The sequence below is a fragment of the Myotis daubentonii genome, chromosome 15, assembly GCF_963259705.1.
Source record: "Myotis daubentonii chromosome 15, mMyoDau2.1, whole genome shotgun sequence".
Taxonomy (NCBI): Eukaryota; Metazoa; Chordata; class Mammalia; order Chiroptera; family Vespertilionidae; genus Myotis; species Myotis daubentonii.
In genome coordinates this window covers 43,315,607-43,341,836 of record NC_081854.1, presented here as the reverse complement: position 1 = coordinate 43,341,836, position 26,230 = coordinate 43,315,607, and the positions used below count along the sequence as shown (strand labels likewise).

The 26,230-nt window shown below is 45.3% G+C and overlaps 1 protein-coding gene across 5 annotated transcripts in view; it reads left to right on the top strand.

Annotated features, from left to right (window-relative positions):
• Positions 1 to 18,981, top strand: part of ZFHX3 (zinc finger homeobox 3) — a 244,773-nt gene extending 225,792 nt beyond the window's left edge. For 3 of the 5 annotated variants that reach the window (XM_059667592.1, XM_059667593.1, XM_059667594.1), the window contains exons 8-11: positions 3,340 to 3,442; positions 4,606 to 10,020; positions 14,212 to 15,862; positions 17,904 to 18,981. In XM_059667592.1, the coding sequence (XP_059523575.1) occupies positions 3,340 to 3,442; positions 4,606 to 10,020; positions 14,212 to 15,862; positions 17,904 to 17,913 (7,179 nt within the window). In that variant the 3' untranslated portion in view covers positions 17,914 to 18,981. Of the gene's footprint in view, positions 1 to 3,339; positions 3,443 to 4,605; positions 10,021 to 11,387; positions 11,525 to 14,211; positions 15,999 to 17,903 lie in introns of those variants that run through there. The other 2 variants (XR_009448889.1, XM_059667595.1) reach the window with 2 other exon arrangements.
• The last annotated feature ends 7,249 nt before the right edge of the window (positions 18,982 to 26,230 follow it).

Here is a 26,230-nt window from a genome sequence, read left to right as displayed (position 1 = left end):
AAAACCTAAAACGTTTTGTTTGGCTTTGAGTCTGGAGTAGGAGAGAGGGCAGAGGGAGACAGGGAAGAGGGAGAGAGTGTGTGTGCATGTGTGCATGCATGTGCAGTGGAGCTGGTGGTGGGATTCAGTTAGTGGAAGGCGAGGTTTGGGCACCTTTGGGATGGCTTTGGTTATATTGTAGCCAGGTTTTGTTGTCTCAGAAACCTACACTCCGCAATGCTCCTCTAAAGGGAAGGTCTTTACAGAAGAACTGTGCTCAGCAGTTAAATGATTGCCTTTCCAACTGACTTTCAGCTCTCCATCGGATACTGTGGCTCGGACAGTCTGAACCTTGCACACAGTTTAAAAAACGGGGGCGGGGTGTGCCAAGGCAAGTTTTGAAGGAACTGTGCCTTTGGCCAACTCTCCTTTCCTTAGAACTCCTCAGAAAGCTGTTGGCAGGACTAAGTTTATGGCTTTGTGCAGAAGCATGCAAACTTTTGAGTGGAAAGCTCTGGGAGCTGGTAGGAGAGGGAGGAATGGACACAAGCATGGGAGGGGTCATTAGTATCTGAGAGCTGACACGGGGCCCTCCATCACCTGTGTAGCAAGGAGGCTTCTCTTCCCAACCTCTCTGTTCAGACACAGGCGCAGAGAGGCCCTACCAGAACTTCTAAATCCTTAGGATTCCCTTTAGGGCTACTCCTTTTTGCCTCCTGAGAATTTCTTGCTCGTTAAAATTTTATATACCCAGGCTTTTTTTTCTTCTGAGGGAGATGCTATAGATGAGAAGATGCAGGTAGATAAAAGTAATTACTTAAACACATATGGGGCAAGACTTACAGGTTTGGAGGCCCAGATTAAGATGCAGAGGAGCATGTGAGGTTGATGATTATATTTCGGGGAGAGTTAATTGATGGAAGGTGAAGGCAGACAAAGAACCGCTGCTTACTGCCTTCTTGAATCCCAATCAGGAATTATGATTAAAGTCGCAGCGAGACAACAGAGGGCTGATGAATTGGTGTCTTTTTTTTTCTTTTTTGCCGTCATTCACACTTGATTGACTTCAACCTTTCAAGTGCAAAAGTCTCTCTTTTCCATTATTATTCATAGCCATCTGAGTTTTTCTAATTAAAGTGTATGAAAACAATTACTGATCCGTCGTACTGAGTCTGTTAGAGGGGATGTCTGCCTTACTGTAATGCGTATAAAAAGCCCCCAGTTTTCTATAATGATGTGCAGCTGAGGTGTTAGATAATTTTATTCTTTTTTACTCTGTAGGGCTTTTTTTTTATTTCTCATGATTCATTTTTCATAATTCCAAAAGATCCCAGGAAAGGACTGATCCTGCCGCTACAACTGAGAAAGGAGGTGGGGGGGGTCTTTTTTCCTTTCCCTTTCTCCGCCCTCTAGCCCCCAACCTTGTGCTCCCCCTCAGCTGAGGACTATAAATTAATCGGTGACCTTTCACTTCTTGGTCTCCTGCTGGACTCCCTAACCACACTGGTCAGAAATGCTTTCTATTAAAAAGAAAATAGATGGAATGAGTTTGGCAATCTCTGCTCCACTCCTAACGATTCATCAACAGCTAGCCTTAACCAGCTGCCACCAGTTTTGTGTGGAGGTGGAGGTGCAGGTGTCTGTGAGAGCAGGGATTCTGTCACATGTGCACCTGCTATGCACCTGCTCTTATAAACATGGTTTCTCAGAACCCCTCTCCATAGTGCCTGTTGCTTAATCTTGCACCTGTTAGCATCTGGGGTTGCTGAAATTATTCTAACACCCATGTGTTGGGGAGTTACCTTTCTGGTGTTAGACAGTTGAGCCCATCACTGATGATTCTAGTAACATGTCAGTAGCTATTTTGAGCAAGGCCAAGATCTTCAAATGATTAGAAATAGGAATTTACTTAAGATATTTCATTTTGAACAGTAATCTAGTGGTTCCAATCATTGCAACAGCAAGTGAAGATATTATCATGGTATTTGTGTTGTTGATGGGAAAATAGTGCTTCCAAATGGGCTAGGTGCCGTGTAGAAAGGTTAGTGCTGACTGTAGTTTCTGTAACCTTGAGGTTAGATCATTTCTTTGGCTGTCATCAAACAGGAAACAATTTCTGATTCATTTGGGAATATCTTCACCAATATCTTCCCACCCTATAGCAGGCAAAGGGACATTGTTTCTTTTTAAACAAAGAACCTTTTATCCTTACTTTGGATATTGAGGGCTGTTTATCACATTAATGTGGGGCAAATGATAAGTTGTTTGGACAGGCTTCTGGCCAGATGGCAGGGAAGCCTAGAGAAATGTCTGAAAATCTGACCTAAAATTGCAGCTCTTTTAATCCAGGCTAATTCTGGAATTGCTCTATTGCAGTGGTTCTCAACCTTCTGGCCCTTTAAATACAGTTCCTCATGTTGTGACCCAACCTTAAAATTATTTTCGTTGCTACTTCGTAACTGTAATGTTGCTACTGTTATGAATAGTAATGGAAATATCTGATATGCAGGATGGTCTTAGGCGACCCCTGTGAAAGGGTCGTTCAACCGCCAAAGGGGTCGCGACTCACAGGTTGAGAACCACTGCTCTATTGGGAAACGGTGGCCAAAGTGGGGCACCCTGCTGAAGGATGCTTTGTGGGGCACCCTGTGTAGCTGGGACACTGGCCAGAGGTTCCCCTCTGATGCTGTGTACCTCGAGCAGAAACTCCACAAGAAATCCTGGCTTAAGTGAGTCAAAAGAAATGCTTATTTGCACTTGATCTGAGCTTGTAAAGGGTTACAAAATGTTGTTTCCTGGAAAAACCGCCAATGTGTCTGCGTATCCTCAGCCTTCCTTTGTTCTCTTCTCTTCTTCTTACCCTTTCCTTTGCTCTTATTCCCCTCCTCTTCTTGCCTGAATACATTTTGAAAACAGTACTACAATGCTCCCTGCTTCAAGATTACAGTGTACTTTACTAGGTATGATTTAATTAGGGCCCTTATTATGTTTTCAGCAGCTTAAGGTGGGCCTTTCAACTTATCTACCTAATTGGTTGCACAAGAAGTTTCACAGCCCATGACAAAACATTGTCAGTGATCAAAGTCAAAATTCTGCATAAAGGAAAAATATTAATAATAAGATTATTCTTCAAGTGTGCACTGCTAATTATGTCCAGAATGTAACCGTAGAAACACTTTTGACTGATGTGAGCTTTGTCTAATAAACATGAATCTTCAGTGAGCTATGAAAAGTGACACCTCCAGCTTTACACTGGTGAAGGCTAATTTTGCTTATTAAATAATTGTTACACATTTCCCTATTCTGTGTCTCTTCCCTCTCCATTTGACTCTCTGTGTTTCTCTGCCTCTTGTTCCTCAGGTGACCACCCCTGAGATGGTGATGCCCAGCAGCATGTTTCTCCCAGCGGCTGTTTCAGATCGAGACGGGAACCCCAATGTTGAGGAGGCAGGCAAGCAGCCTGGTTAGTGTCACTATCCTTGACCCCTGCAAATGGGAACAGAATGAAATGTCGAGTTGGGATTTTTCCCAGAGCGAGGGTGCCGAGTCCTTTACAGTACTCCTCAGCTGACTGCTAAGCTGACTGTAACTGACCAGAAGATGAGGGCACTGTTGGCAGCTACTTTGTACTCTGGTTCTTGGCATATTTTTATGTACTACTCATATGGTTTAAAGTGATAAAATCAGGTGAGAACAAGTAGGATTTTGGTGGGCACGTCCCCTTCAGGAGTGAATAACCTGAGACTCAACGAACAGACCCATAACTCACCATCCTAAGCTGTTAAACACTCCATCTCTGAGAACTTTATTAGGAACTTATAGAGCACATGGGGGGTTTCAGGGCTCTGGGTTAGTTATCTTTCTAGGAGCTGCCTCCACTCCACGTTCTCTGAGTCTTCTAGGATTGCCTCAGGACATAGTATAGGAGTACCTTGTCGTAGACAGGGATGATGGTGGTGCCCCACGATGGTTTGTACCTCGATAGATTAGACCTCCATTTATGAGGCTCCTCTACATCATTCACCTCCTGTCAGCATATCAGACCATGGACAGCTGATCTGGGTCAGAATATTTATGGGTATGCTCATTATAGGGAAAAATGTACTGTATTTTAATAATTGGCCACTTGAAGTTTCATTGCTTATTGAATAGAGATAACAGTCAAAATGCCTAAAAATATATTCCAAAATTTCTTAAATTACAATGGACCACAGTTCTCAAATATGCCCCATAACTCAGGACAGCATTAATTCACATATTCTATAATACTGATCCATGTAAAAGGTGAACCCACTTAAAATCAGTAACCTTCAAACCAGTTCTGGAGAAATTGAGGATTCTGAGCCAAGCAATTTTAAATATTGTTTAAAAGATAGATATGTATGTGATAGGATACAGGCTTATTAATTAGGAGGCAACACTTTTTGTATTTCCTTTCAGTCCTCTCCGTTCATGTGGACCTGCTCCTAATATGTGTGCTCTATTAGAGGGAAGGAAAGCAGGAGGCTGTGTGTTTCCCTCATAGTCAGATTCTGTGTTCCTGAGGCCTTGCTAGGTAGACAGCTCTTGGTGCCATCCTTGAAACAAAGCCCTCTTTATCATTGGGCTTGATGTGTTTTTTTACAGAAACCTCAGAGGATCCTGGAAAGAACATCTTGCCCTCCGTGAGCACAGAGCACAGTGGGGATCTGAAACCCGCTTCTGCTGACCCAGGCTCTATGAGAGAAGACTCGGGCTTCCTGTGCTGGAAGAAAGGGTGCAACCAGGTTTTCAAAACTTCTGCGGCTCTTCAGACTCACTTCAATGAGGTTCACACCAAGAGGCCTCAGCTGCCTGTGTCAGATCGCCACGTGTACAAGTACCGCTGTAATCAGTGCAGCCTGGCTTTCAAGACCATTGAAAAGCTGCAGCTGCATTCTCAGTACCATGTGATCAGAGCCGCCACCATGTGCTGTCTTTGTCAGCGCAGTTTCCGAACTTTCCAGGCTCTGAAAAAACATCTTGAGACGAGCCACCTGGAGTTGAGTGAAGCCGACATCCAGCAGCTTTATGGCGGCCTTCTGGCCAATGGGGACCTTCTGGCAATGGGAGACCCCACCCTGGCCGAGGACCACACCATAATTGTTGAGGAAGATAAGGAGGAAGAGAGTGACTTGGAAGAGAAGCAGAGCCCCACAGGCAGTGACTCTGGGTCAGTACAAGAAGACTCAGGCTCAGAACCGAAGAGAGCTCTGCCTTTCAGAAAAGGCCCCAACTTCACCATGGAGAAATTTCTAGACCCTTCTCGCCCTTACAAGTGTACCGTCTGCAAGGAATCTTTCACGCAAAAGAACATCCTGCTGGTGCACTATAATTCTGTCTCCCACCTGCATAAGTTAAAGAGAGCCCTTCAAGAATCGGCAACTGGTCAGCCAGAGCCCACCAGCAGCCCAGACAACAAGCCTTTTAAGTGTAACACTTGTAACGTGGCCTACAGCCAGAGCTCCACGTTGGAGATCCACATGAGGTCTGTGTTACATCAAACCAAGGCCCGGGCAGCCAAGCTGGAGGCCGCAGGTGGCAGCAGCAATGGGAACAGCAGCAGTGTCTCCCTGAGCTCCTCTACCCCAAGTCCTGTGAGCACCACTGGCAGTAACACCTTTACCACCACCAACCCAAGCAGCGCTGGCATTGCTCCAAGCTCCAGCTTACTGAGCCAAGTGCCCACTGAAAGTGTGGGAATGCCGCCCCTGGGGAATCCCATCAGTGCCAACATCACTTCCCCTTCAGAGCCCAAGGAGGCCAATCGGAAGAAACTGGCAGATATGATTGCATCGAGGCAGCAGCAGCAGCAACAACAGCAGCAGCAACAAGCACAGACACTGGCCCAGGCCCAAGCTCAAGTTCAGGCTCACTTGCAACAGGAGCTGCAGCAGCAGGCTGCCCTGATCCAGTCTCAGCTGTTTAACCCCACCCTCCTTCCGCACTTTCCCATGACCACTGAGACCCTGCTACAGCTGCAGCAACAGCAGCACCTCCTCTTCCCCTTCTACATCCCCAGCGCTGAGTTCCAGCTCAACCCTGAGGTGAGCTTGCCAGTGACCAGTGGGGCACTGACGCTGACTGGGACGGGCCCAGGCCTGCTGGAAGATCTGAAGGCTCAGGTTCAGATCCCACAGCAGAGCCACCAGCAGATCCTGCAGCAAAGCCAGCTTTCTCTACCCCAGAGTCACTCTACCCTCCTACAGGCAAGCCAGCACCCTGAAAAGAAAAACAAATTGGTCATCAAAGAAAAGGAAAAAGAAAGCCAGAGAGAGAGAGATGGTGCTGAAGGGGGAGAAGGCAACGCAGGACCAAAGGAGTCTCTGCCAGACGCCTTGAAGGCCAAAGAGAAGAAAGAGCTGGCACCAGGGGGTAGTTCTGAGCCTTCCATGCTTCCTCCACGCATCGCCTCAGATGCCAGAGGGAACGCTACCAAAGCCTTGCTGGAGAACTTTGGCTTTGAGCTGGTCATTCAGTACAACGAGAATAAGCAGAAGGTGCAGAAAAAGAATGGGAAGACCGAGCACGGAGAGAATCTGGAAAAGCTGGAGTGTGACTCCTGTGGCAAGTTATTTTCCAACATCCTGATTTTAAAGAGTCATCAAGAGCATGTTCATCAAAATTACTTTCCCTTTAAACAGCTGGAGAGGTTTGCCAAACAGTACAGAGAACACTACGATAAATTGTACCCCCTGAGGCCCCAAACCCCAGAGCCGCCACCTCCTCCTCCTCCGCCCCCTCCACCTCCACTTCCTGCAGCACCACCTCAGCCTGCTTCCACGCCAGCCATCCCTGTGTCCGCACCACCCATCACTTCACCTACAATTGCACCGGCCCAGCCATCCGTTCCGCTCACCCAGCTCTCCATGCCCATGGAGCTGCCCATCTTCTCACCACTGATGATGCAGACGATGCCACTTCAGACCTTGCCAGCCCAGCTGCCTCCTCAGCTTGGACCTGTGGAGCCTCTGCCTGCAGACCTGGCCCAGCTGTACCAGCATCAGCTCAATCCAAGTCTGCTCCAGCAGCAGAACAAGAGGCCTCGCACCAGGATCACGGATGACCAGCTCCGAGTCCTGCGGCAATATTTTGATATTAACAACTCCCCCAGTGAAGAGCAGATCAAAGAGATGGCCGACAAGTCTGGGTTGCCCCAGAAAGTGATCAAGCACTGGTTCAGAAACACTCTCTTCAAAGAGCGGCAGCGTAATAAGGACTCCCCTTACAACTTCAGCAACCCTCCTATCACCAGCCTGGAGGAACTGAAGATTGACTCCCGGCCCCCTTCGCCGGAACCTCAGAAGCAAGAGTACTGGGGAAGCAAGAGGTCTTCAAGAACACGGTTTACTGACTACCAGCTGAGGGTTCTACAGGACTTCTTTGATGCCAATGCTTACCCAAAGGATGATGAATTTGAGCAACTCTCTAATTTACTGAACCTTCCAACCCGAGTCATAGTGGTGTGGTTTCAAAATGCCCGACAGAAGGCCAGGAAAAATTATGAGAATCAGGGAGAAGGCAAAGATGGAGAGCGGCGTGAGCTTACGAATGATAGGTATATTCGAACAAGCAACCTGAACTACCAGTGCAAAAAGTGTAGCCTGGTGTTTCAGCGCATCTTTGATCTCATCAAGCACCAGAAGAAGCTGTGTTACAAAGATGAGGATGAGGAGGGGCAGGATGACAGCCAAAATGAGGATTCCATGGATGCCATGGAAATCCTGACACCCACCAGCTCCTCCTGCAGTACCCCAATGCCCTCACAGGCTTACAGCACCCCAGCACCATCAGCCAGTACAGCTTCCTCCGCTTTCTTGCAGCTTACAGCAGAAGCTGACGAACTGGCCACCTTCAGTTCAAAAACAGAGGCGAGTGATGAGAAACCAAAGCAGGCTGAACCTCCCAGTGCACAGCCAAACCAAACCCAAGAAAAGCAAGTACAACCAAAGGCAGAGCTGCAGCAGCAAGACCAGCCTGAGCAGAAGACAAACGCAGCCCAGCCAAAGCTTCCACCGCTGACTTCCCCCACTTCATTACCGCAGCCTCCTCCACAAGCTCCGCCGCCTCAGTGCCCCTTACCCCAGTCGAGCCCCAGTCCTTCTCAGCTGTCCCACCTGCCCCTCAAGCCCCTCCACACATCAACTCCTCAACAGTTGGCGAACCTACCTCCTCAGCTAATTCCCTACCAGTGTGACCAGTGTAAGCTGGCGTTCCCATCGTTTGAGCATTGGCAGGAGCACCAGCAGCTTCACTTCCTGAGTGCGCAGAATCAGTTCATCCACCCCCAGTTTTTAGACAGGTCACTGGATATGCCTTTCATGCTGTTTGACCCTAGTAACCCTCTCCTGGCAAGCCAGCTGCTCTCTGGGGCCATACCTCAGATTCCAGCAAGCTCGGCCACGTCTCCTTCAACTCCAACCTCCACTATGAACACTCTGAAGAGGAAGCTGGAGGAAAAGGCCAGCGCAAGCCCTGGCGAAAATGACAGTGGGGCAGGAGAAGAACCTCAGAGAGACAAACGCTTGAGGACAACTATTACACCAGAACAGCTAGAAATTCTCTACCAAAAGTACCTATTGGACTCCAATCCAACTCGAAAGATGTTGGATCACATTGCGCATGAGGTAGGTTTGAAGAAACGTGTGGTACAAGTCTGGTTTCAGAACACACGTGCCAGGGAAAGGAAAGGACAATTCCGGGCTGTGGGCCCAGCCCAGGCCCACAGGAGATGCCCTTTTTGCAGAGCCCTCTTCAAGGCCAAGACTGCTCTCGAGGCTCATATCCGGTCCCGTCATTGGCACGAAGCCAAGAGAGCTGGCTACAACCTAACTCTGTCTGCGATGCTCTTAGACTGCGATGCGGGACTCCAGATGAAAGGAGATATTTTTGATGGAACTAGCTTTTCCCACCTACCCCCAAGCAGTAGTGATGGCCAAGGTGTTCCCCTCTCACCTGTGAGTAAAACCATGGAGTTATCTCCAAGAACTCTTCTTAGCCCTTCTTCCATCAAGGTGGAAGGGATTGAAGACTTTGAAAGCCCCTCCATGTCTGCAGTTAATCTAAACTTTGACCAGACGAAGCTGGACAATGATGACTGTTCCTCTGTCAACACAGCAATCACAGATACCACTACTGGAGATGAGGGCAACGCAGATAACGACAGTGCGACGGGAATAGCAACTGAAACCAAATCCTCATCTGCGCCCAATGACGGGTTGACCAAAGCGGCCATGATGGCAATGTCCGAGTATGAAGACAGGTTGTCATCAGGTCTGGTCAGCCCAGCCCCGAGCTTTTACAGCAAAGAATATGACAATGAAGGTACAGTGGACTACAGTGAAACCTCAAGTCTTGCAGACCCCTGCTCCCCAAGTCCTGGTGCAAGTGGGTCAGCAGGCAAATCTGGAGACAATGGGGACCGGCCTGGGCAGAAACGCTTTCGCACTCAAATGACTAATTTGCAGCTGAAGGTCCTCAAGTCATGCTTTAATGACTACAGGACACCCACCATGCTGGAGTGTGAGGTCCTAGGCAATGACATTGGACTGCCAAAGAGAGTTGTTCAGGTCTGGTTCCAGAATGCCCGGGCAAAAGAAAAGAAGTCTAAGTTAAGCATGGCCAAGCATTTTGGTATAAACCAAACAAGTTACGAGGGACCCAAAACAGAGTGCACTTTGTGTGGCATCAAGTACAGCGCGCGGCTGTCTGTACGTGACCATATCTTTTCCCAACAGCATATCTCCAAAGTTAAAGACACCATTGGAAGCCAGTTGGACAAGGAGAAAGAATACTTTGACCCAGCCACTGTACGTCAGTTGATGGCTCAACAAGAGCTGGACCGGATTAAAAAAGCCAATGAGGTCCTCGGACTGGCAGCTCAGCAGCAAGGGATGTTTGATAATGCCCCTCTACAGGCTCTTAACCTTCCTACAGCATATCCGGCACTCCAGGGCATTCCTCCTGTGCTGCTCCCCGGCCTCAACAGCCCCTCCTTGCCGGGCTTTCCTCCATCTAACACAGGTGGGTTCTGCTCTAGGTGATCCCGTTAGCACTCAGTAGCTGCCCATTTAGCCCTTTGTTCTGTGACTACCATCCATACCCTCTGAGTGCTGGGCAGATAGGAAGCTTCAACAAAACCTCAGGTGCCTTCCATTGAGTCTCCCTGGAGCTGTGCTCATGCTGTACATCTTTCTTTGACTTCCCAGTTCAGGGACGGCATCTCCTGGTTGGATTGGTCTCCTCTGAAACCATTCTTGTGCCCTGTGTTCAACAGCGCAATCGGGGCGAGTGGGAGAGGTGTTATTTTCAAGAAAGGAGCTTCTATTGGAGACCCTTCCATTTGCTGCTTCTGGAAATCCTGATCCCTTCTAGATATTTGTTGAAAATATAAGACCCTTTAATATCTAGCTAGTTCTGGATCATGCCCTATGGAAACTTGTTCAAGAGAATTTAAACCAATCTTTGCCCTTACCTGTGTGGTCCCTGCACCCTTCTTTAGAGAGCTACTCTGGCATAATTGCTGTCAGGTGTCCTCTTACTCCTAAGATTCTCTTCTAGCCAGAATAACAGTGGCTGTGTCAGTTTGTGCTCGAATTGCACTGACTAGGAATCTTGTATTGGGCAATGTGGTTTTGAATTTTGACGTGTTTGTGTTAGTACTCCAGACAGACAAATAATGTTAATGGTCAATTTTTAGGGGTATTCAATCTGCATCGTTTCCTTTTGCCCATCTCCCCTTTTGCTTCTCTCCCCTATTCAGAATCATATACTCGGTACTCTCATTTTTCCATTTAATGGGGAGTCTCACAGTTCTTCCTGTGTACCTCTCTTGTTTGTCCTTACCCATCTTCCCTGGATCCACCTGTCTTTCCTAAATTGGACTTCTACAATGCTCTAAGTCTTAGACACAAATCATCAAGCTGCCTTCATGGCCTGCATTGGCCAGTGCACATTCACCAAAGGAGAGCCCCTCAAAGGGCCTCCTTGCCTTCAAAACATGTCCTTGTTCCCAGGAGGTGAAGAGGGTCTTCTACTTCACAGAGCAGTCCTGGTTGAGTGAAATCCAAATTTTACAATTTTGGCAGGGATTTACAGACCATAAGGCTACCTCATTCCTGGTCCCAGTTTCTTAGCCAAAGAGAGGAACAAGAAAAGGAAGCATTAAGATATAAAAGTCGTTGCTTATGTGTGTTGGCAAGTTAGTGTCACAGAATGATGCTCAAGCCAGCTAGACATAAGCCAAGAAACAAGCTATGGAAAGTGGCCAGACACTGAATTATCCTTGCAGCCCAGGACTTTGGCAGAGGGGCTTGGGAAGGCCCAACATTTCATAATAATGTGAAAAAAATTAGAATCAGAATGTCTGATCTATTCCCCTTGTTTTACAGATGAGAAAACTGAGGCCCAGAGAGGTCGAGACCCTTCAGCAAGCTAGGGTAGGAGCCAGAGCTCCCACCCAGGCCTCCGGGCTCCCAGTGCTATGTGCTCCTTCCACAACACCCAATATGAGCCAGTCAGTCAACAGGTATATGTTTAGTGCTACTCAGGTTCTGACCACTTAAAGTGGACTTAAGATGGAAAGATATGCTCTTAATTATTCAAGGCAGCCAGCCAGATGTGCCCCCCGTAACCACCTCCTGACTGCACCAAAGCTCACAGGAGCACTGGATCTGGAATGGGAGGGAAGAAACCTATGTTTAATATGTCAGGCCCAATGGTAACCTTTACCATGTAAATACCCACAACAATTTACTGTGGAAAACTAAGCAGTCAGCGAACGGGTCCAAGATCACACATGGCAAATGTGTGTCAATCATAATCCATATCCTATCAGTCTGACTCCAGAGGTGCATGCCTAGGTCTCGGGGATGAAGTGCCTTGCTTGGTTCTGATCTTACAGATGAGAAAACCAAGGGCACAGAATTATTGAGAATATATTGAGCTACTGTATTGATACTGTATCAAATGTGGCTAGTGCAGAGCTTGTAAATAGCACAGATTCAGTAACCAGTTCTTAAAATTTTGAATCTTTTATGTAGACTGTCAGTTCAAGATATAGAAAGTCAGTCTAAAGCCTTCTGACGTGGATCTTTCTCCTGAAAACCTGATGTCATAGAGATGGGAAATATCTAGACGTTCCTTCCTTACCCTTCCTTTTGGCTCTGGTTACAACCGAAAACTTGGAGTAGGCCTGTTGTCTAGAGGGAGGCGGAAAGAGCCATGTCGCAAATTTAGAATTCATAATCCATTCTGTTTCAGCCTCGTTTGTGCCAGTTTGTCCAATGAGCCTTTACTGAGTTTTTCTTAGTCGGATTTATCTTCTCCTCTGGTTTCAGCCCCTTATGAGCGTTGAGGAAATTGGATGTGTTAATTTCAGAAGAGTACATAAATGATGCTATGTGGTGCTGAGGGAAGCGTCCTCCTTGTCTATACAAACATTAACGGATGTTTTTCTGCGATTGGCAACTTGAGACAACTTTGTTCTCTTATCTGAAATTTGAGTGTTTTCAAATGCAGTGTGATAGCCCAGTAAACACTGAAGTCAACATTGTCTTCACCCACGTCTGGGCTTCAGAGTGTTTTATTTTTTTCTCATGAGGACAGTGTCACATTATGGAACCCACTACCACAGCTTTCTGGCTGTGATCCAGATAAGTGGTAAGGGGCCATAGGGTTTGCTTTTAAATTCTGGTGCTCACAGAAGTGAAGGGGCTATACACTGTCTAGTTTCTTGGGTGTAGCAAATGTAAAGATAATCTGAAGGCTGCTGCCTATGAACTCTTCTCAATTCTTGTCTTTTTTCAGCATCTCATCACCCAGCACATCCTTTCTTCCCCCCCCCCCCCACCTTACTAGTCTTTACAAACCTATAGTTTGGTGTACATGTTTGGCGCACTATCTGAAAGCAGAGTGTTCCTATGAAACCTTTCCTAAGTCAGAATGGCATGAAGTGAAGAAGCAGTCATCTTGGGACACATCTTGCTACCAAATGCACACAGTAGATCAAGATAAAGCACAGACACTCATAGAAACAGCTCAAAGCTGTGATGCTGAGTGTAGTTCCTGGGGAAGGAGCTTGGCAGTCCCACTCTCCCTGTTCAGGGTGTGCGATGCCTCTACTATAGCTCACTGCAAAGCAAACACTGAATGCTATTGTCACTTTTTGTATTTCTTTGTTAGCGAAAATAGGTATTAATGTAGGTTTTTCCTAAAAGCAAAGTGGCACGAAGTGAACTTTTGAAGAGCGGGGATATCTGTACCAGCAGCAACAACATCATTTCCATGACTCCGGAACAAAAGCCTCAAACCAGAAGATAGGTCTGAGGGTACATTAGGCTCTGGGCTGGATGGAAGCTTTACAAGTAGTGGTAGGTTAGGTCTGCGTGTGATTGAGGATGGGGCTGTACTCCATGTGTGTCTAGTGAGTGACATGGTCAAAGACCTCTGCCACCCATAAGCAATGCTACCTGATGTAGGACGCAATCTTAGGAATTGATGGTGGCAGCACTTTGGGCAGTTCCATTTCTGACATGTTTTTCTCCTCTTCCTATGGCTAGTTTTTCCACCGTCTACAGCCCTAGCCCTGCTGTATGCCATTCAAACAGGGGCAAGAGTAGAAAGTGTTCCCTGAATAGACTGTTTTGATTTCTTCCTATTCCTCCTCCTATGTCTTTCCTCTTAACGGATGCATTCAGCTGCAGAGGTGCATGTATATAGCCGATTTGTTCACATTGTCTTGAGGCTTGGCTAGGTTTCTTGCTTTCCTTCCCTCTCCTTTCCTGTCACCTGTCTCCTCCAGACAACTTCTGGTGAGACCTCTTGGCTGTAGTATTTTTGTGACACTTTGATGAAGGCTCTTGGTCCCAGCTGGTTTAGGGGCCTCCAGACTAATTGCCTTGGGTAGAATGAACAGTAGCAAGGAGCTTGGCAAGAAAATATGAACTAGTGGGGTGGGCATGACACATTGGCCAGAAGGTGCTTGGCTGGAAAGGGAAGTATGGGAGCGGAGCTGATTCAGAACTCAGGCTTGATTAGAATACAAGGCTCTCCAACCCTAAGCCTGGCTGACACCTCTGTTGAAAATGTCGGTGTAAACCTTCAAGTATAAACCTTGAGACCTCAGACTCTGTGCCAGTGACACAGGTCAAAACATCTTGAACTTCAGCCTCACCACCCAGACTGACGTGATTTCTCTGTGTCCATTCTTTTCAGCTTTAACGTCTCCAAAACCGAACTTGATGGGTCTGCCCAGCACAACAGTTCCTTCCCCTGGTCTCCCCACATCTGGATTACCAAATAAACCGTCCTCAGCGACACTGAACTCCCCAACCCCAGCACAAGCCACCATGGCGATGGCCCCTCAGCAACACCCCCAACCCCAGCAGCAGCAGCCACAGGTGCAGCCACCGCCAGCAACCCAGCCTCCACCTGTGCCACAGCTCCCGCCACAACAGCAGCAACAGCAACGCAAGGACAAAGACAGTGAGAAGGTAAAGGAGAAGGAAAAGGCACACAAAGGGAAAGGGGAGCCCCTGCCTGTCCCCAAGAAGGAGAAAGGAGAAGCCCCCACGGCAGCCGCAGCCACCATCTCAGCCCCACTGCCCACCATGGAGTATGCAGTGGACCCTGCACAGTTGCAGGCCCTGCAGGCAGCCTTGACTTCAGACCCCACAGCGTTGCTCACGAGCCAGTTCCTTCCTTACTTTGTACCAGGCTTCTCTCCTTATTATGCCCCCCAGATCCCTGGCGCCCTGCAGAGCGGGTACCTGCAGCCCATGTATGGCATGGAAGGCCTGTTCCCCTACAGCCCTGCGCTGTCGCAGGCCCTGATGGGGCTGTCCCCGGGCTCCCTACTGCAGCAGTACCAGCAATACCAGCAGAGTCTGCAGGAGGCGATCCAGCAGCAGCAGCGGCAAATACAGCAGCAGCAGCAGCAGCAAAAAGTGCAGCAGCAGCCCAAAGCAAGCCAAACCCCAGTCCCCCCTGGGGCTGCTTCCCCAGACAAAGACCCTGCCAAAGAACCCCCCAAACCAGAAGAGCAGAAAAACGCACCCCGTGAGGTGTCCCCCCTCCTGCTGAAACCCCCCGAAGAGCCAGAAGCAGAAAGCAAAAGTGCGGACCCCCTCTATGACCCCTTCATTGTTCCAAAGGTGCAGTACAAGTTGGTCTGCCGCAAGTGCCAGGCGGGCTTCGGTGACGAGGAGGCGGCGAGGAGCCACCTGAAGTCCCTCTGCTTCTTCGGCCAGTCTGTGGTGAGCCTGCAAGAGATGGTGCTTCACGTCCCCACGGGCGGCGGCGGCGGCGGCAGCGGCGGTGGCAGCGGCGGCGGCGGCTCGTACCACTGCCTGGCGTGCGAGAGCGCGCTCTGTGGGGAGGAAGCTCTGAGTCAACATCTCGAGTCGGCCTTGCACAAACACAGAACAATCACGAGAGCAGCAAGAAACGCCAAAGAGCACCCTAGTTTATTACCTCACTCTGCCTGCTTCCCCGATCCTAGCACCGCATCTACCTCGCAGTCTGCCGCTCACTCAAACGACAGCCCCCCTCCCCAGCCGGCCGCCCCCTCCTCGTCCTCCGCTTCCCCCCACGCCTCCAGGAAGTCTTGGCCGCAAGTGGTCTCCCGGGCTTCGGCCCCGAAGCCTCCTTCTTTTCCTCCTCTCTCCTCATCTTCAACGGTTACCTCAAGTTCATGCAGCACCTCAGGGGTTCAGCCCTCGATGCCAACAGACGACTATTCGGAGGAGTCTGACACGGATCTCAGCCAAAAGTCCGACGGACCGGCGAGCCCGGTGGAGGGTCCCAAAGACCCCAGCTGCCCCAAGGACAGTGGTCTGACCAGTGTAGGAACGGACACCTTCAGATTGTAAGCTTTGAAGATGAACAATACAAACAAATGAATTTAAATAAAAAATTAATAACAAACCAATTTCAAAAATAGACTAACTGCAATTCCAAAGCTTCTAACCAAAAAAAGAAAAAAAAAGGAAAAAAAAGAAAAAGCGTGGGTTGTTTTCCCATATACCTATCTATGCCGGTGATTTTACATTCTTGTGTTTTCTTTTTTCTAATATATATATAAAACACACCCCTTAACCCTGTTACATTGTGTCCTTTTGAAGGTACTATTGGTCTGGGAAACAGAAGTCCACAGGGCCTCCCTAATGTCTTTGGAGCTTAAACCCCTTGTATATTTGCCCCTTTTCAATACACGCCCCCACGTTGATAGCACAGAGGAGCCCGGCATGCACTGTATGGGAAAGCAGTCCACCTTGTTCGTTTTAAATTTCTTGCTATCTTAGCATTCAGATACCAATGGCTTGCTAAAAGAAAAAGAGAAATGTAATGTCTTTTTATTCTCAGGTCAATCGCTCACACTTTGTTCTGTTTTCAGAATCATTGTTTTATATATATATATTTTTTTTTCCAGTTTCCTTTTTTCGTTTTTGTTCCAGAAAAATTTTTTGTTTCTTAATTTAAAAACGGGCAGAAAGTATTTGAGAAAAAAACAATGTGAACTGCTTTAGCTTTCTGGGGATTTTAAGGATAGCTTTTCTGCTGAAGCCAATTTTAAGGTGAAAAGTTAAGCACTCCCACTTTCAGAAAAAAAAAAAAATAAACCCACACACAAAGAGTGTTGAGGACTCGTAGCTTAAAAAAATAAGTTTTAAAAACTGACTTTCTGTATTTATGATAGATATGACCATTTTGGTGTTGAGTAGATTGTTGCATTGGAAATGAACTGAAGCAGTATGGTAGATTTAAAAGGAAAATAAAAAGAAAAACCTTTTGTGTACATTTAGCTTTTTGTATGGTCCAGCTGACAGCTCCTCATTTGATGTTGTCTTGTTCATTCCTAGCAGATAGATTGCAATCCGTTGATTCACCTAAGCTTTTCTCCCCTTTGTCCCTTAATTCCACTTTCTCTTTCCTCCTCCCACCTCCCATCCTGTAACCTCCCACGTAATGTAGCTGCCTTCATTTCTTAGAGGGTAGCTGCAGAATTATTTTATAAAACTAAAGAAAGAATTTCAAAGGGTCCTAGGGGTCATTAGGATCCTCACAGATTATTTTTGGTTGGGGAGTTGAAACTTTTTAAAGGCATATAATTCTAGTTACCTATGTCTGTTAGCCTTGTGCATTTATTTTTTATTTATCCTTCCTTTGGCTTTTCACCCTTTTTTTCCCCACTCCTTGTTTAGTAGATGCTTCAAATATTCTTTTCCTAAGCTAAAGCATTTGTTTCCATTTGTGTAATTGGATTGTGTGCTTTTCTTTTCTAAAAAAGTTTTGGTTAGGGGTTTGGTTTTTGTTTTGTTTTCTTTTCTCTCAGAAAAAGAAATTTCATGCTTTAAATAAAATCCAAAGACACACCCTTTCACTGCTGGTGCAGAAAAAAGGGAAAGGGTTCTTGTTACTTGAGAATTTGTTTCTAATTTAAACAAGACTTAGTTTAATAAAAGAAAGAATAAAACAAAAGATTCCCAGGTGGTTATTTGCTTCTTCTGCAAGCAGAGAGGCACTTGTTAATTCCATATACCAAAAGACACATTTTTTTACTTCAAAGTTTTGTCCTTGTGTTAGGCAGTCTGAGCGGCGAGTGATCCAGAGTGCAGCCAACAAAGAAGCAGATAGCAATGAACTAAGAGAAAGAATGAGACACTTGTGTTTACGTTAATATCCATATTCCTGTGACACACAACACAACACACCATACCCCCTTTCTCATCTAAAGAAAAATGGTCTGAACTTTGAAAGGAAAACTTTGTGCTGCTATAATGTAGACTTTGGAGACAAATAGATGCTTTGCTGTTTCACTTTCATAGCTAAACAACAGAAACAATCTCCCCTGGCCCCTAACGTGTGAAATCCTTCTCCCCTTCATTCTCTTCCTTATGTTTCAAAAGGGAACTTTGAAGACTGTGAATGCAGGTTCCATTGGTCACCTTCCGGGCTTCTTTCCCCAGTGCTGAAGCCACTCATCAACTTTGCAAAAGACTGGAGCATTCCAACATCTAAAAGTGGATTTCTTTTTTTCTTTTTTCTCTTTTCTTTTTTAGCCGGGACTATTTTATTTTTATGAATTTATTTTCAGTTTAATGAAAGAGTAGATCCTGAACTGTTGTACATATTTCTAACTAGGCTGATGCACAGTGCAAATTCCTTTTATAATTTTTTAAAGTAGAAATGCTAAAGAATACCATCTAACTATTCATACCAGTATCCAGTTGTAGCATAAGGTGTCAAAAACAAGTACGCAAAAACACTTGCTGTTTTAACAAGCTATTTTCTTTTAACAAGAATTCTTGTATTTCTCCCTGTGTTTGAGATGAACATTTTTAAATTTTAAAGTTGTACAGTTTTTTGTTTTCCATTATTTTATCTTGTTTGTAACTCTATAAAAAATATATTTTTGCCATTTAACTGTTGTATGTTACTCTGTGTCTGTATCATATAGAAAAAATTGTTTGTTTTTTGGTTCTCTATGTGATGATACCAGTTAACAATTTAACACTAGCTTTACCTGTCAAATTCTGCTAGGTCTTTTCTGTAAACTTTGTTTTTAAAAATGATATTGCTTGGTAATAGTGCAATTTCTATCCCTTTCCCACCCCCCTCAACTTTAGGTTCATTTCCTAATAATTTTGCCACCTCCTCCCCAATGGTTCTTTTCCATTTTCTCCCTCTCCCCACCCCTCTCTCTTTTAGCTACTACGCCATCCTCCCTCTGTGCAGCAGAGTGACTGTCAGTGTTTTGTTATGTCATGCCTTGACCTGTGGGTGTATTTGGCGACTGCAAGATGGTTGGTGGGGTAGACTGGCTAAGTAAGCATGCATCCACCGACCAGTGTTCCTCAGAGGGGTTATGTGATTGTTTCAACCTGGAGTGGGTTGCACACTAATGTTTTCCTCCACAAACTCTACTGCCCACATATATGTTCCTTCAAAAAAGAAAACTCTCAGCATTAACCCAGAAGTATCAAAGCAGTCAGTGATAGTGAAAATTAGGGGTCAAACATAGCTTAAAATGTTTGTGGGCTAACCATCCACCCTGGCTGGGACCGGTATCGTTTATAAAGCATGAATTTACTACAATGCCCAACTGTTTAGGCTGGTCTCCCTCGGAGAATTTACTCCTGTCTGTTGCATAGTAGATAAATGAATAGGATCTCTCCACTCACTTTTTAAATTAATTCTTCACATTCATTCACACTTCATATTTTGGTTGGTTGGTTGTTTTTTCCCCAAATACTCCACAGTGTGGGCTGGTGCTAGACATTCAGTCTCATAGCACCACTGACCCACAGGATGGGAGTTACCATCCATTCAAAAAGAAACGTAAGAAGGAAACACACACACACGGAAAAGTGTAAATCTAGAAAGGTTTTTTTTTTTTTTTAATTTAAAAGCGATTTAAAGAGATGAATGTGGCCAAAGTTTTGAAAACAAAGTAAAACAGACGGCATGTGTTTAACCCTGAGTTTATCAGTCACGGGCAGGAAGTTGCAGGAGAGAGAGGCAGTGCCCCAAGCCAGTGCACTTGATGTTCATGGACATATATTTTTTTTAAATAATAAATTAAAACATTTTAAATAGAAGCATAAATTGAGTTGGTTGGTTGTTGGCGCTGAGATACTGCCCACTGTGAAACAAAGCTTTGACTAGTTTTTTGTTTGTTTACTTTCTCTGGGGGGAGGGGGCAAGTTTGGGTAGGAAAGAAAGCATCAATGAACGTGACCCTGAGGTGAAGAGGTATATGAACAGCCTTTGCAATGTACAAAAAAAAACAAAAAACAAAAAACAAAAAAAATAGAGCAAGTGAAACCAAAAATGATGTTCTTGGTGTTTTTCTATAATGTAGTCTTGTTAGCTTTTTTGTTACTGTAATAATGCTGATCTCGAACTGTACCAAAATACATGGAGACTAACAAACAGAACCACATGGAACTTTCAAACTGAAAAAAAAAAATTTGTCACAAAAACTTTGTTGTCATAGTTAAGTTGATTGTAGATGGTAATTGAATATACTCCTTTGAAAATATTTCATCAAGTATGTTTCCTGCTCATTGTGATACATTAAAAAAAATATGAGCAAAAGTTCTTGTCTCTGTAGGCAGATTTTGTGTGTGTGTGCATGTGTGAGAAAGAAAAAGGTTGATGATTGAAGAAGTGTAAATTTGAACAGTATCTTGAGGTTGGGTGTGCAGGAATAATTGCATTATTCCAAGGTACACAAGCTCTTGAGAAATGGGGCCTTGTATTTCCCATCTTCTGGCACTCATTAAAGCAGCAGTCGCCAACCGGTGGTCCGTGGACCACTGGTGGTCCGTGAAGTCCGAAAGGTTGGTTACCGCTGCATTGAAGTACCAGAGGTTTTGGCCATGACACTGACTAGCTTATTTCATTGAGAAGAGTAAGCATGACAGCTTAGACAATATTTGGCCCTAATAGCACGTAAACATTTTAAATTCAAATATTTACGTAAGAATGTTAGACACTTGACACAACCATGAGCAAAAGTTTTTTCTGATGGCTAGGAGAGAGGTAAGTTCAACTTCTCTGAATTGGGAATTGGACCCAGTGTTTATGACAGGAAGATAATGAAATATAAGTTGAATTAAGTGGGTTATTGACTAAATTTACCTTTCCTAGGAAAGGATTTTTCCAAACTCCCTGTTAGAGCAGAATTTGAGATAAGAACAGTCTGCAAAATCTTAGTAGCATTAGTAATTCCTACATACAAGAGAATACTCAGTCCTCTTACGCCTGAAAATCATTAATAAGGAGTACGTCCAAGATCAGGCCTAAAGGCCTCCCTTCATCTCTAATTTATAGCCACAGCTGATAAATAATTTACAAAACTTTTGCAGCTGGGCTTGGATGGCATTGAAGGCTGTCCTTGCAAGGTCTGCAGCATCTACCCTCGGCCAACAGGGTTCTTCCTACCCAAGATGAACTATGAAACACTTCTGTTGGCTCTGACAGCCACTGTACACCAAGTCCTTTTTCTTAGTTCCTGCAGCAGACATTTCAAGAAGCAGTGACCCTATTAATTCAAGATCTCAAAGAAAGCTACAGTTCACACAGGCATCACTAAATGCTCAGAAATAAATAGTTGGTTCCCTTGCCAGTGCTGGAATCTCTATGCCAAAAAAGTAGTGTCACTGTCCTTAATGAAACCATGATCTTTCCCCAGGCATTGCACCTTTCTTTTGGGTGTTCCTGCAGAACCAGATGGCTCCAATCTCGGTATGTTTTCTTGGCACACAATCACTGATCTTTCTTCCAATCCCACAAAAAGGTACAGAATAATAAAAATTGTTCAAACCCAAAGCCACATCTGCCTTTCTAAGCTATAATTATTTTAGGGTCTGGCAGATTCACACTGAAACATTTTAAATGGAACTAGTTTTGCTGAGAGATTTCGCCACCTCAGCTCTTTGGAGGAAGGTGACAACAATTCAAATTTTTCTAACAAGAAAATAAGACAAAACCTTCGTAACGGTTGAGCCTTTGGTATCAGAAAATCTCTAAGCACCTAAATTACACTGAGAAAGGTTTAGTAAGGGATACTTTCTGTTCCTGCAAAAGCTTTTTTCTTAAGGGAAAAGAAGTCTTCCAATCTGGCTTCAATATCATGCTCATGTGGATATTAATCACCTCAGAATTAATAGTATTTCCCCCTTGGAAAATGTGAAATGGTAACATCTTAAAATGGCTGATGTGTGTTAGGTAGCTGTTTCTAATATTGCTTTAAATAAATGTCTGCAGAGCCCAGCTCCTGTTATAGACTAATGACCTTCAAAATCTCACTTTTAACAAGTTTAGATTTAAAGTTACAAGAGCACAAGCAGTTTAAGAGTCAAGTTGAAGGATGAGAAGTTTGCACCTGCTGCTCTGCAGCCTTAATTACATGAGGACAGATGTGCACACTCAGTCTCTACATTACTGCTGGGGGTGGACCAGCCAAGGCCATGGCAAAACTTGCAAAGAAATTAGTGCTCTCAGGGCCATTAAAGTAGAAGCAGCTTTCCATTCCTTTTTTACTTCATAGCAAAGTGTGTATTTCCCTCCCTCCCTCATTCTTTAAACTAGAGGCATATGTTTTAACAACGTCTTAGCCAATTAGTATTGACTCCTCTCTACTCCAGTTTTTTTAATTACGGGTGCAAAAATAAATGTGTTTTTTATCCTTTATGACTTTCACTTCTTATCCTATGTGGGGCTAAAAGACTATTTAATGCAACTTATGAATCTTCTATTTATATGGAAATGAAAACTTTTAGATGAATTGTTTTACTCTTGGGCCAAGATCCCTTGCTTGAGAAGTGAGTGCTAAGAAACAACTAAGACTAGCAAGAGAGAAAGGCATCAGTAGATACTCTGAAATACCAAAAGCTTCTTTTGGACACTAGCTATTCCTTGCCTTGCTACTCTCAATACACTCCTCTTCCCTAGGCCCCTTTATGCATTGTTCCAGTCTTTTAGACTGTCGAATGCCTTATATCTGCATAACATTTGAAAAATATTTTATAGAATTACCGTATTTTTCCTTGTATAAGACACTGTTGTTTTTTCTAAAATTGTTAGACTGAAAATCGAGGGGTATCTTATACACCGAAGTCAGCCGAGGAGTGCATAGCTGCCCATACCTGTCAAACAGGCTTCCTCCAATCATAAGCCTTATTGTTACTGCCGTCAGCTGATGCCGTAATTAGAGGTGGAGGTGGAGAGTGCACAGATGCAACAGGGGCCGGAGTGTTCTGAGCCCATAAAGATGTCAAAAAATAAAAAGATAAATACTGGTAAGCAATTATCTTACTCTGCAAAATTCAAACTGAATGTAATCAGCTCTGTAAAAGAGCATGGAAATAGAGCTACAGAGAGACAATTTGGACCTCCTCCCACTAAGTGTATGATCAGACAGTGGAGAAAACAGGAAGAACAACGTAAGATGCCAAAAAAGAGAAAGGCCTTAAGAGAAAAACCAGAAAAGTGTTTAAAATATTGATTTCTTAACTTGGGTTTGGAAAACTGGGGGGGTGTCTTATACACGGAAAAATACAGTACTTCTTGCTTGTTTCTCAAAATCATCTAGAAGGTAAGCAAAGTGGTTCACATCTATCCCAGGTGTTCAGGGTAGTGAGGTAATGAGTGAGAGGAAAAGGCACTAACCATGTGTTTAGCCTCTGTCCAGTGTGCCTTCTTCCAGTACACTATGTCCTGAGAGACACTGAAGAAAAGTGGTTGAGAGTATGGGCTCAGGAGTCAGACCCACAGGCTCCAAATTCTGCCTCCACCACTGTGACTATGCTTGCGTAACTTATTCTCACTGTAAAATGAGGATAATGGTACCTGCATCATAGGGTTGTTGGGACTGACTTATAAAATTGCACTCTCCAAACCCTCTGTAAAATAATTAGAAAGCTACAATCACAGGGAACCTACGAGGAGAAGAGGAGAGTTAATACCATAATAGTAGCAACAGATATTTAAGCACTGAGTAGGTGCAATGGAAACATTTTGCATATTACTTATTTAATCTTCACATCAAGCCATTGCCATACATTTATATCTGATGCTTCTCTGTCTGTACATATCTCAGAGGGCCCAAAGATCCTTCAGGGAGCTTCTGCTCAGGACTTGTATAGGAGTCTGCATTTCAGTCATTCAATGCCCAATTTCTAGTTATTAATTTGGTCAGAGGAAAGGATGACTTATAGCTTGCTTTTGTTTGCAAGTCTAGACATACTCCTGCTTCATCATGCCTCGATGGGTGTGGGGCTTATGTCTGAGGTTACAGAATAGATAAAATGGAGCAGGTTATGACAATTTGCCCACTGCCAGTTTTGAAGTGGTTCAGATACTCAGGTCAAGAGTTGTACCATCTAAACTGAGACTGTGAGAGTGAATGAATTGTACGTGACACAAAACTGAAAGAGGACTACACACAAAGGATTGCTGCAACAGGATCTCTATCACTAGTTTTATCACATTGTGTTTTGATTATGATGTGCCTTGGAGTAGTTGTATTTGTGTGTGTGCGCGCGCGTGTGTGCATGTGTGTGCGTGTGTGTGTGTGTGTGTGTGTGTGTGTGTGTGTGTGTGTTGACCTTCTTGGATTTGTGGGGTATTACTTTTCATCATAATTGAAAACTCTTCAGCCATATTTCTTCAAAAATATTTTTTCTGTGTCTCCACTGCCTTTCAACCTCCTGCCTCAGGGACACCAATTATATATGTACTAGAGGCCCGGTGCACAAAAATTTGTGCACTCAGGGGGGTCCCTCAGCCCGGTCTATGCCCTCTTGCAGTCTGGGACCCCTTGGAGGATGTCCACCTGCTGGCTGGCTTAGGCCTGCTCCCTGGGGGATTGGGCCCAAGCTGGCAGTCAGACATCCCTCTGGCAGCCCAGCAGCCCTTGGGGGATGTCCACCTGCCAGCGGGGAGCAGGCCTAAGCTGCAGTCTGACATCCTTAGTGCTGCTGAGGAGGCGGGAGAGGCTCCCACCACCACCACTGTACTGGCAGCCATCAGCCTGGCTTGTGGCTGAGCAGAGCTCCCCTTGTAGGAGCGCACTGACCACCAGGGGGCAGCTCCTGCATTGAGCGTCTGCCCCCTGGTGATCAGTGTGTGTCATAGTGACCAGTCATTCCCAGTCTTTCTGCTGTTAGGGTCAGTTTGCATATTACCCTTTTATTATATAGGATAGAGGCCTGGTGCACGGGTGGGGGCTGGCTGGTTTGCCCTGAAGGGTGTATCAGGGTGGGGGTCCCCACTGGGGTGCCTGGCCAGCCTGGGCGAGGGGCTGATGGGTGTTTGCAGGCTGGTCAAGCCCCCTCCCTCGGTGGGGACCTTCACCCCATGGAGGTTTGGCCAGACTGGATGAGGGGCTGATGGCTGTTTTCAGGCTGGCCACACCTCCTTTAGAGGGGGGTCCCCACTGGGGTGCCTGGCCAGTCTGAGTGGGGGCTGAGGGCCGTTTTCAGGCTGGCCAAGCCTTCCCCCGCCCCCCCCCCCCCCCCCCGGTGACAGAAGCTCCCAGACTCTCCTTTTTTTCTTCTTTTTTTATTCTGGGATTTATTTACCTTCTATAATTGAAACTTTGTTGCTTTGATTGGAGCTCAGAGCCGGCCATGGCAGGCAGGCAGGAAGCTTGGCTTCCTCCGTCATTGGGGCAACCAAGCCTCCTGCTTTCTCCAGCTCCATGGCTGCCGGCCGCCATCTTGGTTGGATTAATTTGCATGTCATCACTCTGATTGGCTGGTGGGCATGGCTTAAGGTGTGGCAAAGGTATGGTCAATTTGCATGTTTGTATTTTATTAGTGTAGATTAGGCCATTTGAAGTTAACCTGTAGCTTACTGATGCTCTGGTTTTGTGTGTGTGGTGTATTACTCTTCTCTGTGTGCTTCAGTTTTAATAGTTCTCAATGCTTTGTCTTCAAGTCCACTAATCTTTTCTTATTTTTTTAAAAATATATTTTATTGATTTTTTACAGAGAGGAAGAGAGAGGGATAGAAACATTGATGGGAGAGAAACATCAATCAGCTGCCTTCTTCACAGTCCCTACTGGGGTTGTGCCCGCAACCAAGGCACAAGCCCTTAACCGGAATCGAACCTGGGACCCTTCAGTCCTCAGGCCGACACTCTGTCCACTGAGCCAAACCAGTTAGGGCATAATCTTTTCTTCTTATATGCCATTAATCCAAACCAGTACATTTTTCATCTCAGAATTATAGTTTATATATCCGAAAGTTTGATTTGGTCTTTCTTTACCTTTTACATCTCTACTTAGCTTTTGAACATACAAAATATAGTTATAATGACTGCATGAATTCTGAGTTGGTTTCAGTTGATTATTCTCCTCATTATGAGTTATGCTTTCCTGCATCCTTGCATGTTTGGTAGTCTTTTTTTTTTTTTTTTTAAATATATTTTATTGATTTTTTACAGAGAGGAAGGGAGAGAGATAGAGAGTTAGAAACATCGATGAGAGAGAAACATCGATCAGCTGCCTCCCGCACATCTCCCACTGGGGATATGCCCGCAACCCAGGCACATGCCCTTGACCGGAATCGAACCCGGGACTCCTCAGTCCGCAGGCCGACGCTCTATCCACTGAGCCAAACCGGTTTCGGCGTTTGGTAGTCTTTTATTAGGTTCCAGTCATTGATGGGTGATGGATATTTTTGCACTCCTATAAACTTCCAGTTTGTTCTGGGATGCACTAAA